The sequence below is a fragment of the Bombus pyrosoma genome, linkage group LG6, assembly GCF_014825855.1.
Source record: "Bombus pyrosoma isolate SC7728 linkage group LG6, ASM1482585v1, whole genome shotgun sequence".
Lineage (NCBI taxonomy): Eukaryota > Metazoa > Arthropoda > Insecta > Hymenoptera > Apidae > Bombus > Bombus pyrosoma.
The window spans coordinates 9523693-9541476 of record NC_057775.1 but is presented as its reverse complement, the minus strand read 5'-3'; the positions used below and the strand labels follow the sequence as shown (position 1 = coordinate 9541476).

General features: G+C 44.2%; 1 protein-coding gene across 1 annotated transcript in view; it reads left to right on the top strand.

Annotated features, from left to right (window-relative positions):
- The window catches only part of LOC122568208 (zinc finger protein basonuclin-2-like), a 263015-nt gene that overhangs the window by 220224 nt on the left and 25007 nt on the right, over positions 1 to 17784 (top strand). Inside the window, exon 4 of the mRNA XM_043727673.1 lies at positions 11768 to 12303. Coding sequence (XP_043583608.1) covers positions 11768 to 12303 — 536 coding nt within the window. The remainder of the gene's footprint in view (positions 1 to 11767; positions 12304 to 17784) is intronic.

Genomic DNA, 17784 nt, shown 5'->3' with positions numbered 1-17784 from the left:
CGTTTTTTTCAAACATGTCATATTTGTATTCTCGATATATGTTCGAAATCGCTGGTGTACGTTTAACATTTCAATTCGTCCGTAGAACGCGCTGATGGGACGATTGGACGACACTGTTAACCTTTAAACGTATCATTAGATTCCTTCCAACTGTCAATCATTTCTCGAGTTGCCCACCGTCCAATCACATTCTCCCTTCTCTCTAGAAGTCTGACACCTGTCGTCGCGTCGAGAACACCATTCTCTGGCCAACAATAAACCGCATCCAAGAACAATCCAAGCCTTTCTATCAATCTGCGAAAGATAGGAACAAAAGACGTTGCATCGAAAACGAGTACCTCGCTTGAAACGCAAACTGTCATCAGGGACGATCGTCATCAGTCAAAAAACGGGGCGAACTCCTATCGACTAGTGTAGAATCTCCATCGAATAGCTAACGACCAAAGAGGAATCGCCGTCCACGCGAGACAAAGAGGCCACTGAGTGAGCGAAAAGAACCAGAGGGGAAGCCGATGATCGAGAAAACGAATTAGGGAGAGGAGAAAAGGCGGAGGACCAGCGGAGAGCCATCGACAGGGACGAAACCGATAAAATCCAGCAGAGCAGAGAGTCTGAAAGACCGGCAGAAACATCAATCGTTGACTCATCCCATTTGGATCACAAAAGTACGTCGAATTGGGTCGTCTGGTGTCGGGTATAGGTCCCAGGGTATAAGGGGCCCAAACTCATCCGACGAACAATTATTTTGCGGCTCCTTCTCCTCCACAGTTCTTTCTTTCTCTCTCTCTCTCTCTCTCTCTCTCTCTCTCTCTCTCTCTCTCGCTCGTCCGATCACGCTTCACCATGTTTCGTCTTTCACGCACAAACACTCTCCTTTCTCTCGAGTTCAGTTCGTTCTTTGCTTCGGGACAGAATGTATATCCCGCGGTGCGACGTCCACCGACGCGCTGCAAGACAAATGGCTCCGTGTCGGCGGCCACATTACGTTTCAAAACTGGCCTAATCGTCGGCTTTCCGGATGAGAAACGGTCTCGATATAGTACGTATAGCCGGCATATACATACCTGCACCCTCTGACCAGCGCCAACGTGCGCGCATCCGCGCATTATCTCTTCTGCAATGTCGAGACGCTTCTCGCGAACCGATGCTAAAATAAACTAAACACCTTTTACTATGACGTCGAATCACGTTGCGCGATTTCCAATCATCGCTGGCAAAAACCAGCTCCGAGCCGTATTTTTATTTTAGAAGCGAAATAAGTTTGTATCAGAAATCTATATCGCAACGTATAAATACAGTTTCCCTATGACCGGTGCGATAAAAAAGAAAAAACAGAAGCCATTGTGTCAGACGCAGCTGACACGCAGCGTTACTACAAAAAAAAAAAAAAAAAAAGAAGAAAGATCAAGCCTTTTTCGTTACTCTATCTTCATCCTCTATATAAACAACCGTGTTTTTGAAGAATTTTCGAAATTCGTCGAATTCGAGCACCTGTCGAGTATTTTCGCGGGATTTTCGAGCGCAACGAGCGAAGCTAATCTTTCTGGAGGGTAACCGGAAATCGAACCGCGATTCGTAAAACACACGCATGGGCTCGTGTAAAAAACGAAGGCGCGAGAAAAAAAGCGATCGCAGCGCACAGCTCCACAGGGACCGCGTGGATTCGCTATTCCGTTTGATTCGTGAATAAAAAAAAAAAGAGGAAAATCGAAAACGAAAACAAAAAGAAATCGAGTACGTCCGTCACGATTGAGAACGATGGGTAGAGAGAGCACGCGGAAAGAAATTGCGTCGTTCGCTATAATCACGTGGTTTGCAATTATTGGATAAAAAATATTCGTACAGTTATTTCACGATTTTAATAGCAAAAATGACTGAGTGTCGTATTATGTGGATCGTGGACTTTCAGCTTTGGATACGGATCGACGGGTGAAATTTCTGAAACTAACAGAGTGTCGGACGACGCGTGTACAGGGCTTTGTTCATGGGGCGTGACGCGTTTCCATGAGGCCTCATTGTCCTCGCTATTCATCCGCTGAGAATACACCATAGAAGGTAACGATGGAACAAGGAAAGGGAGATTTGCGTGAGGTATCGTTGGCGTAACTAAAGGCTACCGAATGGAAGACCTGTCGCGAGCTCCCCCATGGCGTATGAAAGTAACTAGGTAACACGGATCGCCATGCAAATTCCGAGCGACAGGGAACGAATTCTGGAATCTCTCTGCTTGTCTCGTCACTGTTTCTAGTTGTAGTTGAGTTTAGGAAAAAGGCTTACGGATGAACGTTCGTTTCGAAGAATCGGTAGTTGAAAGTAGAATCTTTGTTGTAGAAGTGGCGAGAAAAATATCTGTCGATGCAGAATCTTCGTATCATTTCTATTGGCAGATTTTTCTCATTTAACAAGTAGATTTTGTTTAGAAGTTTGATTATTTAACGAACTATCGACTAGTTTTTGCTACGAGCAAATGATTCGTTAACACAAGATGTATTCGGAACATGACTGAAAAATTGATCCTTCCCTTTGAATTACGTACTTGAAATCAATTGCAAAATACATTGATATCAACAAATGGTCACAAACACGATATCTTACATAATTCTAGCGATCACGCTACTCCACTAAACACCACAACTTAACTCCATCTGCGTAACTGAAGCAGGAAGAGAAAACTTTGTGACATCGCATCTTCAGAAATCATCGATAAACGACGGAAAAAAAAAAAGGAAAGAAACATAGTAGAGAATAAAGAATCAGAGAAGAAATCTATGCGAATTTCGAGCGTTTTACCGAAATTGAATTTCTTGGTCGTCTCATTGTCTCAGGCTTTCCGGTTGTTCTCGCCGCTTTATGTGCCACCCTCCCGGGACTTCCGTCCATTGTCCGAGGTACCTGTCAACAGCTCGGTCACGCCACGTTTCTGTAAGAATCTGCGTTTCCACAGGGGTTATCGTGCAGTTTTAGACAATGCCAGGGCACCTGCCGTCCATTGACATTCGCGGCTACAACTTCAAGGGATGCCGCTCTACGGACAATGAGAAAGGAGCCGCTAATTATCAAAACTATCATTTGTTACCAGACCGGGGGGCTGCACGCTTTCTCGGCATGGGGCTACGCCTCATCGTTAACTCCCTCTTGCGTGAAATGCCCTTTTTACTCGCTATTTCCCCTAGTTCTCCCAACTGAATCCCATTTTTTTCCTTTCGAGTTCTCGCAATCGGTTTCGAATTGCTTTTAGATGATTTTCTGTGCAAGTAGCGAGAATTCAATACCTACCATTAGCAGCGATCGTAAAATTAATCATCATTTACAGTTCACGTCGCGAAAATCATTTCAAAGTCCAGATGCATGTCAGAGAGAATGTAACGCGTCGTCTCCGCTCGACCAGTCTTGGTTGCCATTCAACGATCACTGGAGGCAACAGGTCGTGGTCATCGATGATGTAACCTGTTCCAGCGACTGTCGCGTTAACATCTTATTCCCCGTTCAAACGAGCAAAACGAAATGAGAAAAAAGACGAGAAAGAACTCCTCTAATACCGTATCAAAAATTCCCACGTGGCCCCGCTTTGGTACACACGTCGTTGTGTGAAACGACCCGGAGGGCGTCGTGCGGCACGCAACCACGTGCAAATATCGATTAGTCCATCATGGGAGGACGATCGAGCTTGTCGATCGATCCTAGGGAATGTGTCAGGTCTGACCACCGGCCCTTACGCAATCTCCGTCGTTTCGTTTCAGCGGATCATTGCGAAACATCGCCTCCGCGCAAGAGACGTGTCACGAGGGGACGCAAAATGGACTCTGAACAAACGGAGACCCATCGACCCTTTTTCTCCGATTAACAACTGAGGTTACAGTTTTGGGAAACGTGTGACGCCGAAAATTGTCGTTCTTACGAGTTTGTTGCGAGTGTCGATAATAAACTATTTGTTTGGAATTTCTTTGACTTTGAATACTAATAGTTAATGTTGTTCGAATCTAGTAAAACGATAGTTGGTCTATTGTTCCGTCAAGGATTTTGATATATCGACGTATCAAATTTAAATTCCATAAGGCAGCCCGATAAAAATTCAAATATGCCGATATAATATACCGACCTCAGACGATCGTCTTGCAGGAAGATCTCGACCTCGGATGGGTTAATTGCACGGCTACGGTACGGACTTCGCTGGAAGACGTCCTCGATCGTTCAACGGATATCGGATCGAGGACGATTCCACGAGGCTCCTTTTTGACAGGGGGCCGTCGTTTCGTCTAGAGACGAAGTCCTGTTTACGTTTCTTCGAGGTCGCAGGTTCCATTTTTAGAAGCTTCGATTCGGCTGTCGCGTGTAGGACACGATGTTGTTGTGTGGCTTCTGCGTTTTGTAGGTCGTTGCCTGGTTGATCTGGATGGGCTTGTACAGGTTTTATGAAGTTTCGTGGAGAGTGGAATGGTAAGAGGTGAATGTGATCTTTTGAATCGAAATAAAAATCGATCTTTGATTAACCTGTAGTTCTCTGTTGCCATTTATGGAATGTAAAAGGACTTTGGTTTAGGCAGAATCGTTCGAAGTAAAAAGCTAACTGTTATTGTTAAAACAAAAACCGGTAATACTATATGAAGGACTGATTCAACGGAATAAAACATACCAGATAACAGATCGCACTATGATCACATATACCAACACCGTGTTTCCGCCAAGTTTTCCTCATCGTATCCCGACATCAAACCAAAGAACATTCTTATCCATTCAATGCAAATTTCAATCGAAATAAACACATCGTCAATAATATACGCGAAATGGACAATCAGTGGATAGTTCAAAAGTTCTAGGCAACCATTAACTACTTATTAAACCAATGACAAAGAGCAAAAAAGCTACGCTATAAGCTACATTATAACACGTGTCTCGTATACAAAGAAGCTAAGAACCGCGATCAAATTCAAGTTATCGCTTGTTCGTATCGTCTGGTTCGCATAATGTCACTTAGGCAGCCGGATGGAACACGAACACGACGATATCGTATGTTTGTGGCTCTTTTTTTTCTTTTGAGGCCGATGGAAGGTGACGTGCCTGCCTGTTTGTCCCAGGAAGTCGACGAGGATTGCGCAAGCGCCATCCTTGTAATGTGTCTAACAACATAATAAGTGATTTCTTGCTTACTTTGTACGAACGATGTAATGGCACCGAGAGACGTCCAACATTGAACTGAAATTGCCTGTTACAGCGCGTTCGTTAGGCGACGATAATAACGGAATTCGTTTAAATGCCGGTTCGGTAAGGTTACGATAGTACGTCTCTTTCTGTTTGCGTTTAGAACGCGATAGAAAAGGATTTGCCTACGTGAGAATCTTTCAATAGGTTGGATTTATGGTTCCGTGCCTTTCGATGCTTAAGTTAAGGATTAAAGCACCACTCGGCGATATTTCAATGTTTTGAGAAATTAATGTTTCATATCTTTGGAATATTTAAAGATTGTACGAGGATACGCAAAATGTCAACGTCGTTTATTCATTTTTACAGAAGTTTAAAATGTTATTTATGATACAAAGTTGCTGTATATTCTAACCAGACTGTACTTGCGGTAAAATTTCTATTACTTTCATAATTCAAATATACCTATAGATACTCGGTTAATCTCTTCATCGATAACTGTGGTCATATTTACTGAAAGATACAAGGAGGCCTCTATGTTCCTTGAAGCAGGTCATCCGCTTCGAGATTGACAGAGGACAGTCATCAAGCTTCGAAACATCTACCGCAGCTCTTCATAAAACACATTTCTAATTACCCTTCGGCAGTCTGCAAGCGCATTCGCTTAATAACAAAGAACATCTAACATCTGCTTTCCCTCCGAGTATTTGTCAACAATTCTCCAATCAAAACGTATAATCCTCGACTCCATTTCGATTAACCCGAGCCTCGCCGAACGACACCATACCCAACCCAAAACTTTCATCCCCGACTACTCAAGAACGCTTCCATCCTCCTCGAAACCTTCGATTCCCATAACAATTCCATTACTCCACCTCGATCGTCCCGCCAACAACCGCCCGCACCCCGAAATCAATCAAAAACCCCTCGATCGCAAAGTTCGGAAATCACACGAAATTATCTCGTATCGTTTCCAAAATCTGTCACCGTTTCGTCCGACGATCAGAACGCGTATCGAAGAAGACCATCTTTCCTAATCAGTGGCAACGCTCGATTGCCGCGATATATCGCTACGGATAGAGGAAGAATCATCGTCACGGCAGCAACGCGAGCACAGTTTGTACAGCACTGTAAACAGTCGGCTGGCGAGGTTACAGGGCGCGAGTAAATGGTATGTAAACCATGGCGAGCTCACCCTTGGCCCGGCCATCCCTCCTCGCACTCCGCAAACTCCATTAAAACATTATCCACGTGCCGATGCGCTCGGAAAATCAGACGCGACCATCCTGCCTTCGTGGCGTATTGATATTACGTCCCGGCATCATCGCGTCCCGGTAGCGCGCTCGCGCGCGCGCTTCTCTTCTCACATATGTATACCTACGACCATCGGTTATGTATGCATGCACTCGAATCTCCATTTCGTGGCTGCCTACCTCCATGATCGAACGCCCCTGTCGACCGGGTTTTCAGTTTTTTTTTTCTCGTTTTCCTTTTTCTCTTTTCTCCTATCTCCTTTTTTTCCTCTTCTCCCCGGTTTTGTTTTGGCTTTTTGTTTTAGAGGTCAAAAAGCTTGCGCACGCGTGGGTATATAGGAATTGTTGTTTTCGGAAAACGTGCCGTGTTTGGGAGGTTGAGGACTTTTAGCTTGCTTGTTGTTTCCATGATCTCTCTGTATGTAGAATTATTTTTCGCTACCTTTTTTCCTTCCTTTTTTTCCTTTTTTATTTATTTCTGAACGCTGTATTGGGAATATTTTGGGTAGCGGGGAAATGTCTGTGGGAATTTGGGTCGATGAATGTAAAGTACGTGGTAATTGCTTTGTAACAGCGACGTGCTCTATATTGGTTAACAGTTTGTAAGATACGAAGTCGTAGTTTTTTTATTGCGATGTGAATATAATTTACGTACAACTGTTTGATACGCGATGCGAATCAAGTACAAGATAAATGGATATAATTAAATGGCAATTGCTATTAATACGATGAAAGCTACCGTAACAAAATAAAACGAACGTTTGACAAGATGTAAATCAAGAATAGATATGAATCTAGATAAAAGGCAAAATATTGAATTTATTAATTAAGGATAAGAAGAATATCAAGCTCCGATGAACCGTTGAAAAATTCATAAATAAAACAACGATTCGACGATAAATGTCACGAAAATATGTGGAACGGATTTAAACTGCAACGTAAACAGTGTCTTTTCTGAAACGCGTCGATACGCGAAAGCAAAAATAATAGTGAACCGGAAATCCCATGAAATTCGACGGACGAACCGTGCGCATGTCTCGCAAAAACGCGTTCCGTGCCGCAAATCTGGATAACACGCGGTCGACACCGCGCCACCACCCTTCCGTTGACGTTCGTTCGTTAGAAAATTCGTTGTCGCTGGCAAAAACCACCGGCCTGATCCGCGAAAAGAGGAAAAATATAACAACAACGCGATGTCGACGGAAAACGGATCGAGGGTTCGATGAAACGCTTCGGTGAAATGTTTTCTGCTTTCGCTCGATGTCGTACGTTCGTTCTTTTTCACTGATATTTATCGAGATGACCGTTAAAGGTAGAGGATCAGCAATATACCTGCCTGGTATAAAGTGAAACTTTTTAATTTGCGATTATATCGTTTAGTGCTATATAAAATAATGATATTGCTAATAACATTTTATATAAATCTCAACACCTGATTTAATCTTCCAATAAGTACGTAATCAATTTAACGCGTAAAGATTAGGTGGGTCAGACTCGTTATATCGATCCAGAATATTAAGTAACTTCCTTCTTTACGTCTTTGTTATTATAGGATGAGAATATTGATGAATGTCGGGTTATATATGAGAAATGTGTGTGGTGAATGTAACTGCTTCCCTTGAGAACGCGTTGATTTTTCTGTATCCATATATATGTATGGGTGGAAGGAATAGAAGGGGACAGAACATGGAGCTCCATCTGTCGACGGCACTGACTTAGTCTAGCAAGATTGAAGAAGTCCTTGCCTCTTTCAAAGACCCACGTCCCTGGCTATTCTCATGGGGAGCCCATAAGAAGTATCTCTAACGTTTCTGGTCACGTGGAAAATGCTTGCTTTGGAATATAGAAACGTGGTAGAATAGTGTTACATAAATTACGTTGTTTAGAGATGAAATAATTAATTAAAAGCAGAGAATAAAATAATCTTTCGTGTTATCGTTATTTGATAAGACATTGGTTAAACGTACAAGGCATTGTTAGTTTACGATAACAAGAACCGTCGTCGGTTTACATTCCTGTCATTTACGTTTTACATTACATATATGAATGTTAAGATACTCTTATATTACCACTAATATCAGGTAATCCTCATATTTACATTCTACGACATCTTTAACAAGTTAGAAAATACTGCAAAGTAATTCTTAGGGTATTAAGATTCTATACAAACGTTTTCATGATCATCCTCCCTTTCGTATACAATAGACACGTACTTCTTTCCTCCTCTGTTATTTACCATTTCTATAAGAACAAGCAATAGAACGAGTTTACGACTTTTGTACTTATATTTCTATGGTTTCTTCTAAATTATATATATTTATCGCAATTATACTGAAATTACGAATTTCATCAGAAATTGCAATACGATAAATACTTCAAATATGTTTTATTACTGACAATATTATTACTAACGAGCGTGTCTCTAATTTGACTAAACAACCAATTACCTCTCGCTGCGAACTCCAATCGCAGTGCTCATCCGAAACACTCAAAGTTCTTGGAAAACGAGCAAACGAGCCCGTCAACCCATCCCCTGGCTATTCCCGCCTCTTACCCTTCCAGGGTAACAAAGACCCCCGTATTCATCAACCCTGAGAAAGCCCCTTTTAAAAACTCTAAAGCACCCGAGCAACTCGGACCAATCATCCAGCCTCGATCGTTCCAGAAACGATCTGGCTTTCCGCCGCGCGAGATCCCTGACTCGTCTAGGTGGCGAGATCGTCATCGCAGTTTAATTAAATCGAAAATCGGATAGTCATTAATGACAAGTGGCGCCCGATCGCGATGACTGGGTGGTTTCTATTGATCCCCAGGTGGGACCGTGGCGAGGCGAGCGTCCGCTCGTCATGGGGCCCGATATGCCACGATATGGCACCTACAGCGACCAGCGACAATCATGGCCGGCGTCATACCATGACGCAACCACGCCGCACTTTCTCAATATTATCGACTACAACAAAAAGGACAAGCGTTATGGATCCTCCCATAATCACCACCGCTTTCCCATCGTGCTTTGTGCACGACAATGAGGAATTATCTCGCATTTCGGCAACGAATCGCTCGGCGTTAAGGTTAAACCGACTCTAAGATAAGTATTAGAGTGGAAAATACTGCGTTACATTACCTTATCGCTTCGCGAATTTCATTTTCATGTGAATTGTCGAATGGTTAGGTTTGCCGCAATTTTTGTTTCTATCTAGCAAAGTTTCACTAATTACAGTCGTTTTTATTACGTTTGAAGTATCGGAAATGACCTATCACTTCGCCTTAAAAAGTACGTATCATACTCGTGTCCGTCAAAAGTAACATCAAGACGTCACAGTTTACCATACGCCCTTCTCAAAGCACCGCTTTTACTCTCATTCACCGTACTTTCATATCATTTACAAGTAATCGATCCCAGATGCTATCGTCGGTATACATCTGCTGCAATTAGAAGAATCAAAGAAGGTGGTCAAATCGGAGCTCTGATCTTCGAGACAACCATATGTTCCTCGCGTTACATAACTCACGAAACCTAACTACTCTCCATTAAAAGTGCACCATTCGTCTCGTAACCTTCTTCTCCGAGATCTTCGCGTTCATCGTCTCGTCATTAAAAAAAAAAAAAAAAAAAAAGAAGACAAAACGTCACGCATCAATCTTCCGTATTATCCGATAAACATCCGCCAGCCTATAAATCGTGAATCGTTCGAGCATATCGATCAAGACAGAGATAGAAGCAGACGGAGAAGGGGTGGATTGACGCGTACCTTTTCGATTAATGTTTTCGTCGTACGCGAAACCCGACAACGATACCATCGGGAGAGGTATGTTTTACGTGTATGATTGTATGTGCGTCTGCGTGGTAAGAAGGTCCATAAACTTTCGTGTCCCGAGATAGGAATCGTCAGGTGCGAAAAGCGTGACGGTTCTGGAGGGAAAGCGCCTCGAGACCTTACGGCCACCGTCTCGACGACTATATACGTCGGTGTCCGTGTCTCTGAGAAAGCAACGCGCTGCTTGGGCCATCGTGTCCGCGGGCGTTTTCCCTCGTGAAACTACGTCGCGATCGCTGCACCGTTCCGTTACAAACGACGGATTTTTTAACGTTTACGCGATACGCGAACGTATACGATTAGAAATTGGAATACGTGTATGACTATTATACAGAAAAATAAATCTCTCTATCGCGTCTTTTAACAAAGCACAAACATAAAACTGACGTTGGGAAATTATAATTCGAAAAGGAACGCAGATATAATCAACCGAGTAATGACGACTACCGAGACAAGTTGTACAATGCTGGCTAGAAGAGCAAATGGCAATCGCTGTTTTCACTTCTGTAATATTTAATATTGCCAATTATAGAAACTTAAGCATTAATATTATTGATTACATTGATATATTGATTTATACATTTCGATAAGATCAGCTTTCAACTTTCCATAAAAAGAGCCGCGGTATGTATCTGATCTCGCAGAACAATTGCAGAACGGTCTGTGATTTCTATTAAACAAATTGAAATACCCTTTCCTAATCCTATATTTTAGACAATGAAAAAGGTTTTTTCCTACACCTTTTACAACTTTAATTAACTATAGCCGCATCATATTAGCCGTAAAACCAGATACTATTCACCTGCTATCAAATATTCGAAGTAAGATCTTCGGAAAGTCGCGAAAGAAAACATAAGTGCATAATACAAAGTGCACGGTGCTCCGAAATCGCATCGCGTCGCACCGCAGCAACGTAGGTATCACGCGAACAGCGATCGGCGTACGAACCGCGTACGAACCGAGACACTGTGGCGGCAGCAGCAGGTTGATGGATGCCGAGTATTGCCGAGTCTCATGAGAAAATCCGGTTGGTGGGGATGCAGCGCGACCGGCCGTACATTCCAGCTCGCAGTATTGGTAGCGAGCAGAAGCGTATCGGTGTTAGTGGAACTATCGCGTCGCGGGCGCGCGCGGTGTGCGTGTGCGTTGGTAACGGTGGCCCGTAACGTTGGTGTGTGTTGGTACTTGACAATGGTGGGGGCAAGTCCGGTGGCGGATAGGGTGGGGGTAAGTAAGTACCCTCGGTGCCACGACGACCCTAGGTTGCTCGAGAACGATACCCGGAGAGACAGAAGCGAGAGAGACATACGGAACGGTCGGCGGAGCAGGCTAGAGGCCGCGAAAGACAGGAACAAAACGAAAGGACAGCAACCGTGAACGAGAGTGGGTGGGGGCATAGGAGGTGCGGGGGTAGGAGGTGCCACCGAGCGGGTCGCATGGTGGGGAAGGTTTGTCCACGGTCACCAACACACGCGCTAATCCGCCGCGCAGCGAGAACGAACGAACGCGGCGGGCGACTCTCTTTCTAACCTGTCTCTTTTCCACTGTATGTTGCAGCGCTGGCGCGACTGTCGGCTGGTGGGGATGTCGTCTCCAGCCCCCGTGCCACTGGTAGGGAGGACAAAAGCGGCGGAGGGAGGGTAAAGCAGGCGACGCCGACGACCACGGTGACGACGACGACGACGACGACCGCCGCCGCGGCGTCGAGGGAAGGAGGAGGCGGTGGCGGAGGTGGCGGCGGAGGTGGAGGTGGCGATGCGAGTGGCAGTGGTGGGGGAGCGACGACCGGTGGGGGAAGCTGTGGTGGGGATAGGAACGGTGGAGGTGGGGGTGGCGGTGGTGGTGGTGGCAGTGTTGGTGGTGGAGCCGATGTCGCGGAGAAGGAGGAGAGGCCACCGGCTTCAGAGAGTGTCGAGCCGACGGCCGCGTTTGACGTCGCATCTCTCGTACTCTACGGCTCGCGCGCACTACCGATCCGCCTTAAGATCTTGCTCGATCAGTTGTTCAACCAGTTGCAGCACGCGCAAGTGACACGTTTACTAGCCGCTTTCGGCTGGACGTACGAGGATTACACGCGGGGATACATACTGCAGGTGAGTCGATCAATTTCAAGAATCAAAACGTCATCACCGAGATAGGAGTTTCTCTTTGCTCGCGAGATAGGAATAGACTGGGATCGGAGCGGACGAGACGGAACGAAACGGGACGAGACTGAACACGGTGGACAAGGTGACTTTACGGGGCAAAGTGAACGAGTCGTTTGGACGAAGAACTTTGACGATCGACGACGAGACCGCGTGACGGAGTGATGTGGATGGAGTAGAGTGGTCGAAGATCGACGATTTTTCGTTTGGGATTACGGTGATCGAAAACAAGGCAGTAGGGCAACGTAAAGTGACAGCGATGTATCAGGCCGGCCGCTAATTCGACAAGTTTGATGGATACAACGAAGAAAAATGACAATGTGACGTCGATAGATTAGAGCAGTGGAGTGAAAAGCTCGATGACGGACGACGGACTGACAACCAAACGAAACCGACTGGTCGACGAGAGTTTTCATCCCAAATATAACAAAAACGGATAACGTAGTAGAGAAAGTGACAGGTAGTGTAGAATCCGATTCTAACATTTCTCGTATGTTGGGTTTCGATCCAAGTACGCCGATAGTTCCATCGATCCTATCCGACGACCATCGTCGAAACGCATCGATTCGAAATCAACGCCTAGTGACCATTGACGCAGCAAACAAATCAGTGACAAAATGATCGACGTGTCGACATGTCGTTCTATTCGCGAAGTGTCGTTCCGCGGTTTCCCATCTGTTAGACGTCTATTCCTCGGTAGTGTCTATCAACTGAATCGACTCGAAATTGTGAATCGAACGCAAGAACCGCAAACTCTGTGAATCAAAGGGGGTAACAGGAAGAGAAGATGGAGTGAGGAAACGGTTTACGAGAACGGTGTTTGAAAGTGCATCGTGGAGAAGTGCATGGTGTACCCGTTACGCGATCATATGGAAGTCGCGATGAGAATTTCATCGAGGCAGTGCCAGATGAAGAAGATAGCGTCAGAATTGTGCAAAGATCAATGGATCCCGAGAATTTGTGATCTTTCATCGAGAAACTGATTTGTCGGTTGTTATAAGACTGTGAAACTGTTCTGCGAGTGCTTAAAACAAAGTGCATGTGGAAACTAGAACAAGAATAAAAAGCTTTCATAAAATAACAACCGAAAGTTTGCTTCGAATCGGTAAACGTTCAATTGCTCGAGTTAGTATAGTCGCTGGATGCGCGATAGAACTGACAGTGATGAACGCAAAGTGTCGCGACGTGTGATTACTCATAGGCTGTAAAGACATTCGATTCGTGGAACGCTTGTCTTCGAATTTCCGAAGCTTTCCTTTTTACTTTCCGAGAATTAAACTTTCGTACGTAGGAAAATTATCGGTGATTGACGTAAAGTGTCGCGACGTGTGACCATCAATCGACTCTGAGAAAGATCTTCGAACCAAAGAACGCTTTTCTTTGATTTTCAAATCTCTTTCTCTTTACATGTACCAAGAATACAACTTTCGTTTTGTCGTAGAACTGTCAGTGGTTGACACAGTGCGTGATCATCGATCGACTTTAAGGAATACTTTCCATTTATCTTTAATTTTCTCTTCCTATTTCCAAAGAATAAAACTTTTGCGCGTAAAGAGACTGCCAGTGATCGACGTAAAGTATTACGGCGCACGATTATCGATCGACTAAAAAGAAAAAATAAAATCATTCCATGTGACAAATATTTTTACTCGATTCTCAAGGTTCCTGCTCGCTTCTCGAAACAATTGATCTTCCATTGAAAAACATCACGAAATCAGCGTCAAAAAGAGGCTGTAAAGAAATCGATCGGAACGAAGGACGACGAAGCGTCGCGTCGCCATGGAATTGATGGTCGATCGGTCGTTTGATCAAGATCGAAACTAGAGGGAACAGAGAAAAGCTAAGATCGCCGCACGTTTCTTGGAAACGTTGGCTTCGAAAATACGCGCGCTATGGTCGCACATTAATCTCTCTCGCGGTGCGTTATCATCGTCTCTCACTCTCTCTCTCTCTCTTTCTCTCTCTCTCTCTCTCTCTCTCTCTCTCTCTCTATCTATCTATCTATCTATCTATCTATCTATCTATCTATCTCTGTCTTTTTGTTTCCACTGGTGCGGCGGCCCGCTAGCGCTAGAAAATGGCCAGTATCCGTGTAAACTGAATTGCACCGATGTCAGCGTGAAATTAAAACGTATGGAAAACCGGTTCTCGCGGCCGTGTATCGTGCGCGCGCGCTCTCGCCTGTTCCGTGCTCGTGCTTGCCCGTTCGTCGCCTCGGAATTTCATCGACCGATGAATTCCGCGCGGACACGCCGAGATCATCTTCGATTGGCACAAGAACCGAGGAGAACTGGATGAAAAGAGACCACTTTGCAAGAATCTGCGGGAAATCGGGTACGAATCGGATTGGAGATACAGGTGGTACAAAAGTTGGAAGAGACTTCAGAGATGAGGATAAAACGCAAGAGTGATCGGAACCTTCTGTCGATTCCGCTCGATTAAAGTGCATCGATTGCCGGAGGTTCCGATGAAATTCCGATGGATTCGGTTATTTTGAAGCGTACAGTATAGAGAACGAAGGAGATAGCATCGAGGATAAGACGATATGCAATATACCTAAGAGTTGTCGAAGATATTTCCTTCTGTAACATGATCAATGTAAGTCCATTGTTTGAGAGTCCGGTTAAAATTTGATCTTTGTCTTACAATATCTGTATTTTTGTATATCGACGCTTGGATTAAAACGCTCGAATATTTTAATGAAGATTCGATTCTCCCAAAAACTTTCTGTAAGGCGTGAATGGGTCGATGTTAAAATGCCCGACGAAACGTAAGAATTTTCGAAGGTTTCCCATTGTTTGATTCGATTAAAGTGATTCATCCGCGAGGAAGTTTCCTCGGTGCCGCGTCGAGTGTCGTAGGTCGTGCGAACACATCACTGAAACTGGCGGAACGTGTTGAGAATACGAAGAGGGCGGTCCTCGTCCCTTCAGGAGCGCTTTTTCTGCGGCTTCGAGCCAGCCCGAGGGCGTCTCGCGCTCCAAATCACGCTAACGGGTGATTACAATGCCCGACAGGCGACTATTTCCTCGGAACATCCACCATCTAGCGATCGACCTCTCGGAAAAGTCCTGCTATCGATATCGATTCCAACTTATAGACCAATTAATCGTGTACAGAGTAAAGCTCGTGTACAGAGCCACGGTGGTTCACGGCACTCAACGCGAACAGACATATTCTTCGCTATACTACTTCAATAATATCTAATAATACAATTGTTTGCGATCTTTTGATCGTAAAGACACACGAACGTTTCTCCGTGTTTGATGCAATATCAGGTCAATTCTTAACGATCGTTTTTAATACAATTGTTTAGAATTTTTCCATCTTAGAGACGTTTTCATTCGTTTGAAGTAACATCAGGTCGATTCTTAGTAATCGTTTTAACACATTCGCTGTTACTAAAATACGATTATATCATTTTCAGAATTTTACGCTTTTTTAATCACATATGTCTGTATTTTAAGTTGTATATACAATGCTTTTGCCGAAACGCGCACGCAAAAACCCAACACTTACGTCAGCGGCATTATGTATTGCTGGATAATTGGAGCGACGCAACCTATACGCCAATAGCAGCGAATGTGTTAAAGTACAAAAAATGGTATACATTTTTGAAACCAGATGGGAGATATCGTTCATGTTAAATATCCTACCAAAACTTTCTAGAACTTACGGAGATCTTTCGCCAGAATTTAAAGTCTTACTAAAACGGTTGCTTTTCTCTAGGCATTGTACGTGCCGAACGTACATCGAAAAGTACGTGCTTGAAAAGGTGTCGCGACGCCGCGCCGTAGAAATTCGTCGAACGCGCTAACGACGCATCGTGCCGATAGTTAGCGACCGAGCGAGAAAGTCCACGGATATTTATACAGGCTTAACACGCGAAACCGGAGTTACATTTGATACTTTCACTGTATGAGCTCCGGCGCGATGCGTCTTCGTCAGTTCGATCGAGAATGTAGAATAGTCGCGCACGATACGCGTGGAAATTCGAATTCCGATTAAACACCGATATATACTTTGCTCGTGAGTGCGCACGCTATCGTTGACAAGTAGCCAAATAAATTGTATAAAAGAATAGTGGAACTTTTCGACGTATAAATCGTCATTGCCATTGGGTATCGTTGTTGCAAAGAGAATCATTTCGCTCGACACAAGCGATAAGAGAGTATAAATAACGGTAAGAAAGTAAAAATGAAAGATTGACGAGACAAAAGGTCGGAAAATGTTTAAAACAGTAATAAGTATTAAAGTCCTAATGCCATCGAGACAATAAATTGGAAATCTCACAAGAAATCAAACGATGGATCAACATCGTTATCCACACTGATGGAACGAACAACAATGTTATGGACAGAAGTACAAAGTTTATCACTTCGCTCCGTGCAACGAAGATTCATCCAATTCGATGAAGATGGAAGCGATATATCGACGATTGACAGATCCATAATTGATCAGCGTCGTCGATTCATTTTCGATCATAACCACGCTGAAGTAGGCAATTCTTCCTGAAACCACGATTCCGCCGTGATATTCTAGGCAAATGTCAAGGAGAATGGAAACCTGTTTGCTTCCAACGGGATTAACGAATGGTCCGATACGATCCTCGTGATCCGCGGTTCTACTGGAAATTCGATTCATGAAAGTCGTATTTAGATAGCACACGATGACAATAAGCGTCGTGAAAGCGCGCGTAAAAAGCGGATTCCAGGATGAAATAAGCACTCTCCGAGTATTGTCGGAGGTATCGTGTTTTTTTCGTGCTTGTTCTTTGAAACCCATCATGCCGTGATCGGACGTCAAACGAGTCTGCTCGATCGTGGACCGTTAATGGACGACGGCGGCTCGATGCACGCGACATATTCCCGACCAATTATCGCGATATCCCCAAAGCGGGAAGGCGCTAATTCCGCGTTTCACCGGCTCGACTTGTCGCTTGTTACGTCGACGTTATCACCGATCGTCGACGAGGTACCGACAAAGTTACCGTTTTCGATCGGATCTTTTCGAGTCGTTTCGATCTCGTCGATATTTCTGGACCATCGTTGTGTGGGTCGAAAGATTGCGTGCGAGATAATCCCATGGCGAAACAAAATTTTGTAATTTACGATGATCAACGATGATTTTACTTTTATTCGAAGATCGATATTTTTTTTTTGTTGAAAAGAAGTTACTTTCAGTTGACAATTTTGGGCTTTGGTTTGAAATTAATATTCATGGCGCGAGTTAATTTCGATGTGATTGAAAATCTGGAGTTTCTATTTGGGTAAAATTTCATTTCGCTAGCAGGTAATTTTAGAACTCAACTACCCTAGGACGTAATCTTTGTTCAAATTATACGACAATTCACTGTCATCGCCGCTTCCAACTTTGAACATCGCTCAACTTAACAAGCAGAGGCAGCAGTCGTCGGCAATTTGTCGAGCG